Genomic DNA, 16,288 nt, shown 5'->3' with positions numbered 1-16,288 from the left:
AAGAAATTGTAATCTATACTTTCACCAAAATCCAAGCTACCTTAGAGGTAGCAGATGAACCAATCAAATGCATCCTATTAAAGAAGGTTTAAATCTGCAATTTTGATAGAAAGAATACATAAATCCACACAGAAACTGCGGAGAGAAAATCCAAGAGCTAAATTAGTACCCATCATCAAACATCTATTCCCATTTTGCAGCATCTAGGTTTTTCTTACGAATGGAAATCAAGTTTTTCTTACAACTTACATTAGTCGGACACCTACAAATAAATATCATTTCTTGAGTCATGTCTAGCTACCACCACACACCCGAATCCGTGCATTTATTGCCTGAAATAAAGTTGTAAGAACAAATTTAAGGGGGTGTTTGGCTAAGCTTATTTGTGGCTTATTTTTCGAGCTTATTTTTTATAAGTTCATTTTTTCTAACTTATTTTTCAACTTTTGAGCTTATTATCACTTACACTAAGAAAATAAGCCGAACTCATGAAAAATAAGTAAAAAAAAAATGAGTTTATAAAAAATAAACTCAGAAAATAAGCTATAAATAAGCTTAGCCAAACACCCCCTAAATACAAATTACATTACTTATATATCAATATAAATAAAAGATGATCTTTCTTGATATGTGATTCACACAATTAGGGTATCATATTATTCTACAAGCCTACTATAAAGGTTTATTGATTTAGTAATGAAGTTTACAACTACATAGAAATTCTATATATGTGGAGATAGGTATTTGACATGCAGTAACTGGAACATGTACATGTACCTGTTGTTCCCAGTTGGTGCGCATAGTAATGACCAAGAAAACTATTGCTTGTAGACCACTCCCCCCTATGATCCCTATCCAGAGTCCCTACATTGAAAAAAATTGTACTTTGTGTACGGCTTGCAGGAAAATATATAGTTTAAAAAAAAGAACATATACTTTTTTTTTTTTTTTTTTTTCTCTTTTACCATTCCTCCATAATGCAGTAAAAAAGTCAAGGTGGCTGAACAAGGAAGACCAACGATGTAATATGCTCCAAGGTTCACAATTGCACCGATGTTTTGCCACCCACATCCTCTTGCAGTACCTTTTTTTTTTTTTTTCAGAATTAAATAATCATTTGTACCTTAATGATTCTGATTTTGCAAGTTTGGGTGCATTAAGTATCAAAAAGTTGACGCTTTTTTTTACCTGAGAGAACACCTTGAATTCCATCCATGAAGTTGGATAATGCAAGAACTGGCATGATTGAAGACATATAACTCACAATTTCTTCTTCATTGGTGAATAAGTAGCCCCAGATATGTCGAATAGCAACTAAAAGTAAGCTTATGAGAACCCCTTCTGTAATGGCTAAAAAGATCACAACTCGTGCTGCAAGCTGTGCAGCCTTTGGTTTCCCAGCTCCTAATTCGTTTGAAACTCTCGTGCTTCACATAATTCCGATATAAATATGAGTAAAAACACAAACGTATACTTTTTAAAGATATTTAGTTTGTATTTATTTAATTTATTTTTATTTTATTTTGTAGTAGATGTACCTTACTGCACTCCCAAATCCGTAAGGAATTCTGAAGATCACTGAACTTGTAGTGAGACTGCACAAAAGAAAAGGATAATTTAAAAAAAATACCAAAAGAGGATGGTGTATTTAACAAAACAACCACTTTTTTTTTACCCTTTTAACTCTTTTATCTTTTACACTAAAATTTCGCAAAGGGTCGCATTGCTAATTGCGAAATTACTCTTTAAGGATCCTAACCACAAAAAACCTTCAAAAAAATTCGAAGAAAAACACTATACTTAGCATTATGTGAATGTGTATTTGAGTATTTCACAATATATGTCTATTTTGCAATATTTAATTTTCTTTTGAAAATTTTCTTAATCTTTTAAAGATTTTTCGTGGTGACTCAAAACACATTATATATCACAATTCACGACTGGGCACATTTGCAAAATTGGTGGACAAAAAGGTTATCATGTGAGTATCCTAGAAAAAAAAAATTAAGACAACAAAATATGACACATTAACATCAATTCATGTGTGATCTGCTTGGGACAACTTAATAACATACCTGACAGACATCATTGAAGTTTCAAGTTTTGGATTTGGAAGAAGACCAGACATGAACACGAGGAACTCATAAGACCAATACTCCAAGCTAATACATAAACATAAATCACATTAGTTTCTTTTCTAAAACAAACACAATACTAAATTACAATTTACAACCCCTATGCATCTCATAAAATTGAACTCGATTATAAAAAACATTGAAGAAATTTATACCACTATATATTCACATTCCAGACTAACTAACCAGACCATGAGTGCAGATGGTATGCTCAACACAAGAAAGTCGCCAAGATTTGTCACACCTTCTTTACAAAAACCCGTCCATGTTTTTTCAAAAGCAGGAGAAAACTTGATATAAATCGACAAAATCAACACATTAATCCAATAAGAAACAGCACAAGAAAGTGCAGCCCCTTCAGAACCTAATCCCAACTTAAAAACCAAAATCCAGCAAACAAGAATGTGAGTTAAGCTTGTTAATCCAGTGCTTATCATCAAAACTTTTGTGTTGCTTTGAGCTTGTAAGAATCTCAACTGACATTGAAGAAGCCCATAAGGGAAGATACTTGGAATCAACCAACGTGTGTATGATCCAGCTTTAGTTGAGATCTCTAAATCTTGTCCAAAAAAAGTAAAGATTGTGCATGTGAAAGTCCACATGATGGATATAGGAATAGCCATAAGCATGAGTACAACCATTGCTCTTTGTGTGTGTACACCAAGCATACGATATTGTTCTGCTCCATAAGCTTGTCCACAGAATGTTTCCAGTGCACTTCCCATTCCAAGCTAATTATAATCACAGAAACTTGATTTAGTTATTTTTAAATTGATGTGAAGATATTTGATGAATCAATAATTCCATCACAAGGTACACTACTATTTTCTAAATATAAATTTGGCATCCAAAAGATAAAAAGAGGACAACTATTGGACAACCAGAGTACTCAAAAGGAATAACATTTGAGTAAATTGTAGGAATTAGCAACGTATTTTGCCTTTTATCTATACTAGCTAGCAATGTAGTTAAATTTCTTTACCCATAATAGCATCATAATTACATTTTTTTTCGTGAAATATCAATATGTAACACACAACATCAATGTACTTATAGTTTCTTTAAACAACACACATTTTTTTACCCATAATGGCAATGTGATTACATTTACTTACGCATAATAGCGATATGTAACAAATAAAGAAGAGTGCTATATATATATATATATATATATATATTTTGGTAGCAAAATATAATATGTTGCTCTTATCATTAAAAATATAAAGTACATTACCATTGTCCATGAAGAACTATAAGTAGGTTCCTGTTATGGGTAAAAAAAATATATTACTCCATCCATACTAGTTTTCTTATGCTACAAACAAATTTTCAGGGTACGTAACGTTTACACGTTTGCCATGTGCATATCACTTACTGTTTGTTGGTTTCTACTCTCTACCATTTATCTACTTTTTTTTTACTATGTGGGTCCTATGAAAGAACCAATTATCAATGTTTTGAATCAAAAGCCTGAATGCTAAAGGGAAAAAGAAAGAGTTATAATTGCAAAACAAAGAATCACATAACACGCAAGATTTAATTTCATGACAAACTCAAATAAATACGGAGAATTAATTGTTCAACGACGATTATAAATAAACGTGGGACCCACTAATAAAATAATGATTGAAAATATAGTAATACCATGAAGCTAAAGCCAGTGACAGAAGCAAAAGAGGTCGCCATTGAAGCAGCAGAAAGGGAAAGCTCTCCAAGATGACCGACGAACATCACAGAAATTATCTCCAAACTGTACTGCAAAAGACTCACCACACAAAGTGGCCCTGCTAACTTCAGTTGTTGCTTCAATTCTATGATCGAATCTGAGATGACAATGCTCGATTTTATCTTAACCCATCTAAATCTTCTAATTCTTCCCCCTAAATTAATATGATCACAACCATTTTCAGTTCTTGAACTTGGAACAATAAGAGGAACCTCAAGAACATTTTTCGGGTTCTCTTCATCCATGGCTATACACTCTTTTTTTCTTGAATCTTTTTAAGAAATAATGGAATACAGCAGTTGGGTTGCGCTCAGAAATTGCATTTATGGATGCCATGCTAACAGCATGTCATACGATCAAACACGTAATCCACGATAACGCATCATATTAATTTTTTTAATATATAAAAGATAAAGACGAAGGACCCCATATATATATTGGAAATTGTGGAATCATAAATAAGTCAAGTTAAAAACATGAATTCATGAACACTTGGCAGTTTGACTTGAGATATGCCTCCAATTTTAATAGGGATTTTGCGTAGGAATAGGTGATTTCACGTTAAACTAGGTCTCAGTCTCACCGTCTCGTGTATATTCTTGAAGCATTGATAAGAAGTACCGTACAAATAGTTTAGGGTGATTTTAAATACACGAATAAAATCTTAAACTCAAGAATCATCATGAAACTTTTTGATCGATTGATCTCCATTTTATTGTTTATTGTTATTTTAATAATAAATAATGTCCCTTTTCCTAAATAACCATAAGATTAATAGAATTTTTAATTACACCCCTTTAACTTTGTAAGTAGTTTCACTTAACATAATCTTAGTTATTGAGATTTTTAATTACATCAATGCCATTTTATAATATTAATTTGAATTTCTTTAGCAATTTTTGGTTTATAAAATTTTATTTGTTTCAAACTTTACATTGTATTGTAATGCCTAAATGTTTTATAACTTTTTAACACACAATAATCAGTATTAATATGCATAATTTTATTCGTTGTAGTGCTTATGGATAGTTTAGTGCGTCTATTTATGTGCGGTATATAATGCAAAAAGCGTACGGCAACTATTTGTTTTTTAAAAAATAAAAAATGACATCGGTTTTTCGTCCGGTTCAGCCCCCATGATGGACTAATAGTAGTTGAGTTGCGCATAGCGGTATTCATAATGTCACGTTGTTATTTTATAATTTTTCGTCTTAACTTCGGATAATCATAACTTCTAAAATGAATCATATGTTTTATTTATAATTAGTGGCGGCCCTGGGGTGGTGTCGGCGGTGCGGTCGCATCAGGCCTCCGATTTTAGGGGGTCTCCGATTTCTAGGATAATTTATAGTTATAGTATTGATATTTTGTAAAATTTATTTTTATGTTTTATCAATAAATAAAATTAGTCCGGTAACATTTGGTTCCAATTTTAAATGCGTTTTAATTATGAATAAAGAAGCAATAAAAATCAAAATCTAATTATAAATTTAAAATTTATCCACAATTTAAGGAAAATATCTATATATAAAAAAAATGCAAATTTGTATTCTTTATAATTTTAGACAACGTTTTCATATTTTACTAACTCCCCAAAAAGTACGGAAAAACTCAAACCCTACCAAACCTAGAAACTGTGTTGCTCATCTCTCGACTTTTGGCTTTTGCTGTTTTGAATATCTCGTTGACTGCTTGCTGCAAATTAAGGTTAGTATTTCATGTCTTATAATTTTCCAACCATGCTTTGACTGCAATGCTTTGCTTTCTGTCTTTCTCTCCATGCTTAATGCTCCATAAAGTTAATGAACGGTTGGTTTATTTTTTTTATGTATTGGCTAGATAGGTTTTTTACTTTTTTATGTCCATGATCTATCTATATTTTATTATATATTGTTTTAGGTTTTGCTATTTAGCCTTTTCAATATTTAGGGTTATAGGTCATATTTGTCAAAACTAGGGTAATAGGAGATTTACCAATTTTCGGATGGGGATGGGCATGACTTTTAAATATATTGTATTATAATAGATTGAAAACCAAAATTTTAAGTATTTTTTTAATTTGACAGTTTTTTATTTTTAGCATATTTCATTTGAGCTTTACAGTTTTTGAATTTGTATATTTGAATTGAATCCTTTGAATATCATATTAGTGGATTAGTTTTAACACCCATGTTAAGTTAAGTTGTTCAAATGTCCTACTTGTTTTAAACATTAAATTTTTAATAAATATTTACAAACATTTATTTTAAAGTTATTAATATAGATTTTTTTTTTTATTTAAGAAAAGCATGACTCTAACTAGAAAATTTGAATTGGGCTCTTCTAAACATAAAAGAAGACAGAAAGAAGCACAATTTATTGATAGTTAAAGAGGATCTATGGATTCATTTATTATCAAAAAAGTGTCGGAATATCATCGCAATGAAGAATCGGTTGGGGAAGAACATAAAGAAAAAGAAGAAGCCGAATTGCATGTGCCAGAAAATATGGATGATATACATGAAACTGTAGAAGAACCTAAAGAAGAACTTTACAATGTTGTGGAAGAACCTAGAGAAGAAGTTGAACTGCAAGTGATAGAAAATATGCCTTGTGTAGATGAATACATAGACAACTTGAACGAAAATGGTGATGACAAAGAGGATATTCCAGTGATACTAAATGGAGAGATTTACTAGTGAAAAATGGTCCCATAAGAGATATATTAAATAGGCAAAGGTCGTAAAGATGGAAGAAACAGATGTTTTCGTGCATATTTTTACAATAATTACTTACCAAACGGGGAGAAGCATCATAGAGATTGGCTTGTTTACTATAAGGATCTTGATAAAGTATTTTGTTTCTCTTGTAAGTTGTTTAAGAAGAAACCACAAGCAAGTAATCTAGCACATGAGGGGATAAACGATTGGGGGCATCTTTCCCGTACTTTGAAGATGCATGAAAGTAGTGCAGAGCATATCAATTATATGTCTCTTTGGTTTGACTTCCGTGCAAGGCTAGATACTTACAAAGTTATTGGGAAAACTTTTCAATACGAAATCAAGAAAGAGACTAAACATTGGAGGAAGGTATTAAGAAGGTTGATTACATTAGTGAAATAAACAAGGCTTGGCATTCCGTGGAAGTAATGAGAAGTTATATGATGAAAATAATGGCAGCTTTATGACTTTAGTTGAAATGATCGCAGAGTGGGAGTCAGTATTGGTTGAGCATATTCAGAGGATAAAAATAATGAGATTCATTATCATTATTTGAGTCACAAGATACAAACGAATTAATTTTTTTTTGCTCACTTCTGAAATTAAAGATACAATTGTGAAAAGAGTTAAGGAAGCTAAGTACTATGCATTAATATTGGATTTTACTCCAAATATTAGCAAACAAGAACAAATGACACTCATATTGAGGTGTGTTGACGTATCTTCCACTCATATAAAGGTTGAAGAATATTTTTTGCATTTTTTAATTGTTTGTGACACCACAGGGCAGGGGCTATTTGACTCATTGCAAAGCTTACTACAAGATCTTGATCTTGACATCGATAATATTAGAGGGCAAAGTTATGACAATGGATCCAACATGAAGGGAAAACATAAAGGTGTACAAAAAAACCTTTTGGATATTAATCCTAGAGCATTTTACACCCCGTGTGCTTCATGTTGGGTTTAGAGTGTTGCGTCATATGGGCTTAATGTTGATATTTTGATTACCCGGTTTGGGCCTGTCCAACCGTGGTTTAAGCATTAGGGTTAAATTATATATTATGCATGCATGTATAGCTTTAAGAAAATAGTTCTCATTAATATCTTTTGCATTGTAACCCTAAACACACCTCTACAGTCGAAGTTCTTCATCGAGCTCTTCTGAGGTGTGAGATATTAATCATTCGATATCTTTGATCCATCCTTGTGTTCTTTCATTGCTTCATTCCTGTTTATCTGTTTTGAATCTATCGATCTAATAGCATGATAATCCCATCAATTGTTATCAGAGCAGGAGACTGTGTAATATATACGTATCTCTTCTGTTTGAAGAATCCATTAGGGTTTCCACTTTTATCGAATATATAGAAATTGTCTTCTTCTTACCGACGGTGTATCTGGTGTTCGATAAAACCCTAGTTTCAACTTTACAAGTCTGATTCAAGTAGATTAAAAGAAGAAGTTTTTCATCATGTCTCACGAAGATTCACAAGTTAATCCAATCAACATCTCCAATAGTATAGGATCCACTACGAGGGTTCCCATTCTCTATACTCAAGACTATGAAGTATGGGCGTATCACTTTGAAGACTACGTCGTCGGATCTGAAGACAATGGCTATCTTATCTGGGAAGCAATTACATTGGGTCCGTTTGTTCACTCTGGAACGAACAGAACAGTCAAGACTCAAAAAGAGTATAACCAAATCTTGGTAGATGTAGAGAAGATCCCTCAAGACGAAAAAGACAAGGTGTTATGCAACGTTAAAGCCATGAGAATGATCAGATTCGCTCTGCAAGCCGATACTTTCCGTTTAGTAAGTTCATGCACTACAGCTAAAGAAATATGGGATAGGTTGAAAGAATTATATTCGACTGACGAGGATCTAGAGAACTCGATCCAAACCCTATTGCTCTCTGAGTTCGGTGCTTTCGAACAAAAACCTGAAGAGAAACTCATTCAGACATTCGATCGTTTCAATCATGTGCTTAGCAAGATAATGAAGCATTGTATTGAAAGGAAGGTGATCGAACAAAAGTTCACGTTCATGAATGGCTTAAGATCCGAATGGAGGGTAGTGGTCTCGACTGTGAAGGCACATGAGCAATTTAAATCTTACTCGCTGGCAAAACTAATGGGTATACTCAAATCTCATGAAAACGTGGTGACTAAGGAAGCGAAGGTAGTTTTGGGTGTGGGTTCTCTGGCCCTTGTTTCTAAAAGCAAGAGTGTGACAGACGAAGAGGAAGAATCTGATATGTCAGAGTGCGATCTGAATAATGAAGAATATGCATTGATGGTTACGAACCCAAAAAAGTTTGCTCGTAAGAAGTTCCCTGTCAACAAGAACCGAAACTGGTAGGGAAGCTATAACTCTGAAATGACGAAAGAGGAGAACAAGAACACTACTCAGAAGGACGATGAGAAGAAGGAGAGCAAGCTTGTGGGAGATTCAGGATATGACTGCAACTACTGTCACGACAAGAACCAATTTGCTAAGGATTGCATGCTGAGAAAGATGTCTGAGAAAAGGATGATGAAGATGACGAAGCTTACCACATGCGAATGGTAGAGGAGATAAAGAAGTAGAAAGCAACTAACATTTCTATGAATGCTTTAATTATGCAGGAACATGTTATTGATGATGAGTTTGGTGGAGTAGAAGTTTGGTCTACAGACTCTGAAGATGAAGAGGTACGCAGACCCTCGCATGGAAGAGCTTATGTGGCGAGAGAAGGAGTTACTGAGTCGGCTGGGAGATGTTTAATGGTGACAACTGAAAGTAAGCATGAGGAAGCGAAGCTTAAGGAAGACAAATGTTTCACTGCCAAGCCTGTGAGTGAAAAGATCAGCGATTACGATCAATTGATCAAGAAGGTACAAACTATCCTAGAATCACTTAAAATACCAGTAACAAACTACGAAAAAAAATTAAATGAATTAAAATTCAAGTTTTCTAACTTAAGTGGCAATCTTATGCAAACTCGCTTAGCAAATTTTAACCTAACTGACCAAATCAGCAGGGAGTCTTCCAAGAGTGAAGAGAGAAGGATATGGATACAGCAGAAGGCGTTAGAGTTAGTTAGGGCTAGGGATGAACTTATTTATGTGCAACAAGACAATTTGAAGTTTTTGAAACAAAGAAATATTTTATGTTTGATTGCTAAACGCTTATATACTAATATCACCCAGTTACATCTAGATTGTGAGATAGGTAAAAAGATTCATAAGATGATTTTGCCTTTCCTTGAATTTAAGGAAGACGAATTCATCGCTGAATGTGAATCTATAATGTCCTCAAATGAGCTTTCAGTGACCTACAAATATGGACCGGACAAAATTGAGGCTTTTATTGAGTCCAAAGAACATAAATGTATGTTAAAGAATTTGCTGGACGAAAATGATAAATTAAAAATCAAAACCGAAAACATACAAAAGTTTGACTCATCCAATGCCAAATTAAGTTCAGAAAATAAAATGAATTTAGAAACCACTTCTAAATTTGATGAGGAAAGTGAAATGAGCGAAATTTCAGTAGAGGATGAGATTGACTGTTCAGAATCTCTCAAGAGCGAATCTGAAACATCAAAATTGCTTGTATTTGAAAATTCTGTGGAGTTCGCTCAAATTTCCAAAGATAAGTCCAAACTCCTCAAAGAAAAGGCGGTAATTTATCAAAAGGTGCAAACAGTGCCGAACCAAGTATATGTCGTTGAAGGAATTGTTGGATTAGTGTCTAACTCCATAAGTATTTTGGTATGTACTTGACTCGATTGTGAGCATAGTCCTTTTGGGTTGCCTTCACCAAAGCAACTTGATAGGATGAATTATGGAGAGAGAGAGAGAGAGGATTAATTATGATTTATTAATATATTATGAGAATAATATATTAAAGAAGAGATCATATTGTTTAATTAATATTAGTCAAGAATTAATAAGAATTAATTTTGTGGCTAAAAGACATTAATTAAATAAAGGGGACTAGTACTGTCAATTGTGTGATAGTTGAATATTGGGCTAATGGACTCCATAGAGGATGGAGTGGATGAATTATATGGGGAAACCCATTAGAAATCGTCCAAGGCCTCTAAGGAGGGAGTCTATGGGTTGCTTACGGCCTAAGCAGTTAAATTAGGGTTTCCTTGTTAGATAACCCTAATAGCCTCACATATTTAAGGACCCCTAGGGCACCAAAAACGTGGCTAATTGATTCCTTAGGGTTTCTAGAAGTTTTTGAGTGCCTCTCCTTTTCTCCTTCTTCATCCTCTTGCTCTTGGTGTTTGTGAGCCATTAGAGGAGTGACACTTGTGACTCTAAACTTTCTGAAGCCATTACAAGGAGGATTTAAGATTGTTATTGCTACATAACAATAAAGGTAAGATTTAAACCCCATTCTTATGTTAATATTGATTATCACATGCTAGATGTAGGGTTTAAAGTCTTGGATGAATGCATGTACAATAGAGAAACCTAGATCCAAGCATTAGGGTTTGCATGAGCACATAGGATGTTCTTATGGCCTAAACCCATCAGTGGTATCAGAGCCAGGTTGGTTTCTATTGTATTGATGCTTTGTGTTTCATCCTTGATTGCAAAGTCAAGATTTTGGCCATCTGTCTGACAAACTCATCGAGTCCCAATGTGGACTCGTCGAGTAGGATGAACTCGGCGAGTCCATATGGTGACTCGGTGAGTTTAGCTGTCAGACAGACGGATTTTCGATTTTTTTTTTGCCTATTTTGACTTAGGATAGTTGCCATAATTGCTTCAAATTAATAAAATGCGATTTTTATTGATTCCTTATGATTATATTTGTCAAAGTAAAAGATTTTGTCATCTAATTAGATAATTGTTACATTATTTGATAAATGTTAAATTATTTGAATTATTTGGTTGATTATCTTGCATGAAATTGGATTAGGTCAAAACTAGATAATCACCAATTAATTGTTTAATTACCTTATTTGTTTTTGATCTAGATAGTTTTTGAAAAAGTTTCAAAAATTTGCCCTCAAGTTTTGGAATTTAAACGTTTAATTTTAAAATGTTAAATTCTAAAACCCTAAATTTTTGAAAAGGTTCAAATTGCACCCTATGGTTTTATTAGGTTAATTAAATGTATAATTAAAAGTAAGTTAATAAATCCATAGTGATATGGTTTACATTTAAGTAAATTAAAAGTATAATTTATTAAATTAGACCACCTACTATTTTAAAAGTGTAAAATACACCCTTATACTATATATAACATTAAAAGTCTAATATTATATATGTATAACTTAAACTGCTACTCTTACCATTAGTAGGCCTCATTCACGAAGCCGATCTATAAGAGGGGGGGGGGTATAAGGTTATGGCCTATAAAATGGTCGTTTAATGGGTGTCCAATCTCACCCAATGCTTCCTTGATTGATGGAGGGTCGTTAGTCGAACGGGTAGGATAGGGCAAACCCTCTCCTCATTAAAAGTATAATGAATATTAAAGTAACTAAATTTTTTACAAAATTCCCAATCTTAGTTACTTTAGGCAAAAGTGAATTTGATGCAATTCCATGAAATTACACTTTGTACCCTTTCGAAGACGTTAGTGGAGCGTGTGTGGTTAACTGATACACTAAATGGTTCTAAGCAAAGGTAGCAAAGGGTGACTCAATGTTTGTTATAGTTCGGTGGAGCGTGTGTGGTTAATCGACACATCGAATAGGTGACTGTAACATTGGGAGAACCATGTTAGTTTGCATGGTTATTCACACCCTGTTATGTGATCCTCGGCATCCCAGTCACAAATCGAGATTTAAACATGCCATTGAAAGGTTCAATGAATCTCAAAGGATCTAGGATTTTTCAATACATTAAAAAATTAATCTCCTTTTCGTTTTTCATGGTGGAAAATTAGTGAATCGTCATTCACTTAAACTCAAGAATCATCATGAAACTTTTTGATCGATTGATCTCCATTTTAAGATCCATTTGCACCTGACTCTCTTTCGACCAGATACATGATCAACTAAGTTCCACACTTAGTTATCATACATTGACTGAATCTTACTCTCTATTAGCTCCTTCCATTTAGCAGCCTCAGGGCCTGCCATTGCTTCCTTGTAGTTGGCAGGTTCATCCAAATTTACCAATGTACGATCATTGACAAACTGTCACCATCCGAAGTTATATGGAAACCATAGAACTCAGGTGGCATGTTAACCCTACTAGATCGACGAAGGGGTAATGAGTTGTCAATTGGCTCAATTGGAATTTCTTCCTCAAATTGAGTGTTAGTGTTGTCCGAGGCTCCTTCATTGGATGACTCTTGAATTTCTTAAAGATTAATAGCACTCCCGTTGTCCTATTTGAATATGATCCCTCTCTCATGAAAGACTCCTCTTCAAGCTACAAAGACCACGTTCTCACTAGGTCTATAGAACAAGTATCCAAAGGACTTATGTGGGTAGCCAATGAAATAACACTTATCGACTCTGGGCTTAAGTTTATCGTAAGTCTCTCATCTTACGAGTGCTTCATAACCCTTGCCCTTGATATGTGCGAGCGAGGGAGCTTTCCCTGTCCACATCTCATGAGATGTTTTTCAACATTCTTTGATGGAATAAGATTCACGATACGGGCAACTAAGGGTGTTCGTTTGGATGGATCGATTTGATCCGATCCAATCAAGTAAATCCAAATTGATTTTGGTTTTCAAAACAAGGATCCGAATTGTCTAAACTAAATTCAAATCTGATCCAATTACAATTCGTTTGGATCGATTTTTATAATTCGGTTTTCAAAAACCGAAACATTTTTAAACGACATATAATTATAATATTACCCAACTTTACACAAGAAGCAAAAACAAATAATTTAGTTGTTATTGGGTGAAACGTTTTGAACCTAATTAAAAAAATAAATTAATAAATAATTATAGATTTATACTATAAATAGATAAATAATAAATGTTTATTCGGTTTATTTGGACTATTCGGTTCTTATTTTAAAAACCAAAACCAATCCGAAATCCAAAATAATCATTCAGTTTTGTTGAAAACCAATCCCAACACCAAATATTCGAAATAAATAGTCCAATCCAAATTGTCCAATTGGATAATTCGGTTTTATCCGAATAGTGAACAGCCCTACGGGCAACTGTCTCTAAGGCATACATTTTGATTGTTATAATAAATAATCACACCGAATCCTCTTGAAGTTCCTTGGAAAGCAAGCACCAAAAGCTTTAGTGTCTTTTATGGCTTGTACCCAAAACCCTGGCAACTAGATGAATTGAGGAGAGAGAATGCTAGAGCAAAATTTCAGCTCTATGAGAGTAGGAAGGAGTGGAAAAAAAACAATAGGCCAAGGGGTCTATTTATAGCTGAAACAGGAAGCCTTGGATAACCCTAATTCGAATATAATAATAATATCTTAAATTAGATATTTATCCAACTCCTATTTATCTATAAGGAATATTCCATAAACCCTAATTCTCCTCCCCAAAACTGTCCAGGGCTAGGAACCTTCTAGAATTCCAGATCGTTCAACTATTGAACAATTACAACTTAAGTCATTGCACTTCCAATTAATTCTAACTAACCCGAAATTAATTCTAATATATATATATATATATATATATATATATATATATATATATATATATTAATGGACATAGATCTTAGGAACATAACCTTTCAGTTGTGACATTTTTGGACCAAAACTCTCCACAATGTGACATTTGTGGTTCTTTTTTTTCTTTTTTTGTGTTTTGGTTTGGCTTTTTGACTGGTATTTTTTGTAGTCGGCTTAGTGGCACCGATGAATAGTAGAATTTCTTTTTTTGGAGCTGTGACTAGAATTTGCTTTGTCATCAACTTTTTTTCACCATTCTTATCTTCCAATAGAATGTAGGCCATCTATAATCCACCACTTCTTTCATTAAGTGATACATGTTCTAGAAGTGATACACATTACTCGATGTTTCAACGACTCTTCAATTTGGAGCCATCTACACCATTCTTCATCTCAGCTTTGTAGTTTTTTCTCTTCAATTTCCCTTCTTCTTCAGACCAAATTTGAGTTTAAGAAATTAGGGCAGAAAGAGCTTCGACTTCAGCCAGTAAGAATTTGCTCTTTAGTTGCCCTTCTTCTTTGTACATGGTAATTAGTGTATTAAATAACAATTTTTTTTCAATTTTAATCTTAAGAATATAAATTTTCATGAAAATTCATGACCAAAGGAACTTCCTAAATCTGTACTAATATAGATGGTTAACATATATACAACATATAGGTATAAACATCTACAATTCTAGGTAAATCTATACAACATATATCAATTATTTACTTATTATGCATTCAAAATTCTTCAAGTTTCTGAATTTATTCTTGCTGAAAAGTGTCTGATTCCTTGAAATGATCTTATTTTGATTTATGTTTTTATGTTCAAGAGCTGTATGACTTTCTTTGTAACCTTATAAGCGTAAATCTACCTACCCTTACTACAATAGGTATAAACATCTACAATTTCACAATTTTGAGTTCTTTGTAAATTGATTTTTCATTTTTATGTTTTTATGTTGCTCGATCATATGAAAAGAGGTTCAATATTTTGCAAAAGCACCTATAGTTCCATCTTTGGGGATGGGAAAGACACCCAATTGTTTGAAATTGTCAATAAACACTTGTTTAGATAACTTATTTGCCCACGATATCAACTGATTTAATAAGGCATGTTTGTTTATTCAATGTTTGTCTGAGTAGAAGATTATAAATGTAGTGAAGGTTAAAAAAGATGTGGATAGTCTCTTGTAAACAAAAACTTGTGTCACGTGGAGAGTCATTATAAGCTTCAATCAATTAACAAAACTGACAAGAAATTTGTAAGGTATATGGGGTTAGAACCAAATATATTTGAAGTAATCGATTTGGACATTTAGGTGCTTTTTTCTCTTTCTCTAACTTATTGTTTTATAGGCTAATGTTAAGAATGAAGGTAGAGAATAATAAATGGTGTGTGTCACAGGTGTTACATGATTTGGTATGTTCAACACATATGTTCTAGAAAAACACAGATACCTACCTATTTGGTTGAGTTTACATTATGATGGAATAATTTTTAACTGTTAGAGAGTTGCATGAAGGATTTTAAAAATTATATGAAGAATAATAAACATTTCCTCCCTGATATCCATGATGGGTTTTGGTCATAAGAACATCCTATGTGCTCATACAAACCCTAATGTTTTGATCTAGGTTTCTCTATTGTACATGCAAGTTATCCAAGACTATAAACCCTAATTCTAGCATACAAGTAATCATATTAACATAAGAATGGGTTTAAGATATTACCTTGATTGTTATGTAGCAATAACAATCACAATTCCTTCTTGTATTGACTTTAGAAAGCTTAAAGTCACAAATGTCACTCCTCTAATGGTTCACAAACACCAAGAGCAAGAGGATGAAGAGGAGAAGAGAAGGAGGCTGCCCAAAACATGTGGAAACCCTAAACCATTAGTTCACCACGTTTTTGGGTCATAAGGGCTCTATATATAGTGAGGCTATTAGGGTTATGTAACAAGGAAACCCTAATTTGGATGCTTAAGCCCTAAGCAACCCATGGACTCCTTTCCTTAAAGGCCTAGGACGATTTCTAACGGGTTTCCCCATAGAATTCGTCCAACCTTATAATATAAGGCAATCCATAGCCTAATTGCAATTATCTTATAATTACAATTCTA

General features: G+C 33.3%; 1 protein-coding gene across 1 annotated transcript; it reads right to left on the bottom strand.

The window, feature by feature from the left end:
• Window positions 1–77: 77 nt before the first annotated feature.
• LOC145100352 (protein DETOXIFICATION 16-like) lies at window positions 78–4,242 on the bottom strand. The gene is made up of 8 exons (XM_079037653.1): window positions 3,780–4,242; window positions 2,322–2,866; window positions 2,076–2,162; window positions 1,539–1,595; window positions 1,189–1,427; window positions 966–1,084; window positions 778–864; window positions 78–332 (listed from the first exon to the last, which is right to left on the bottom strand). The coding sequence occupies exons 1-8, from the start codon at window positions 4,104–4,106 to the stop codon at window positions 294–296; spliced, it is 1,500 nt and encodes a 499-aa protein (XP_078893779.1). The 5' UTR covers window positions 4,107–4,242; the 3' UTR covers window positions 78–293.
• Window positions 4,243–16,288: the final 12,046 nt, after the last annotated feature.

This window comes from Lactuca serriola, chromosome 4, assembly GCF_051521515.1.
Source record: "Lactuca serriola cultivar US96UC23 chromosome 4, Lser_US96UC23_V15, whole genome shotgun sequence".
Taxonomy (NCBI): Eukaryota; Viridiplantae; Streptophyta; class Magnoliopsida; order Asterales; family Asteraceae; genus Lactuca; species Lactuca serriola.
This window is presented reverse-complemented; position numbering and strand designations above follow the sequence as displayed.

Bases quoted from the DNA above. Each gene is read 5' to 3' on its own strand.
- LOC145100352 (XM_079037653.1), bottom strand. From the start codon at position 4,106: ATGGATGAAGAGAACCCGAAAAATGTTCTTGAGGTTCCTCTTATTGTT. The intron at 2,867-3,779 runs GTATTACTATAT...GATTATAATTAG, and splicing joins TCACTGGCTTTAGCTTCATG to CTTGGAATGGGAAGTGCACT. The intron at 1,085-1,188 runs GTAAAAAAAAGC...AAAAAAAAAAAG, and splicing joins AATTCAAGGTGTTCTCTCAG to GTACTGCAAGAGGATGTGGG.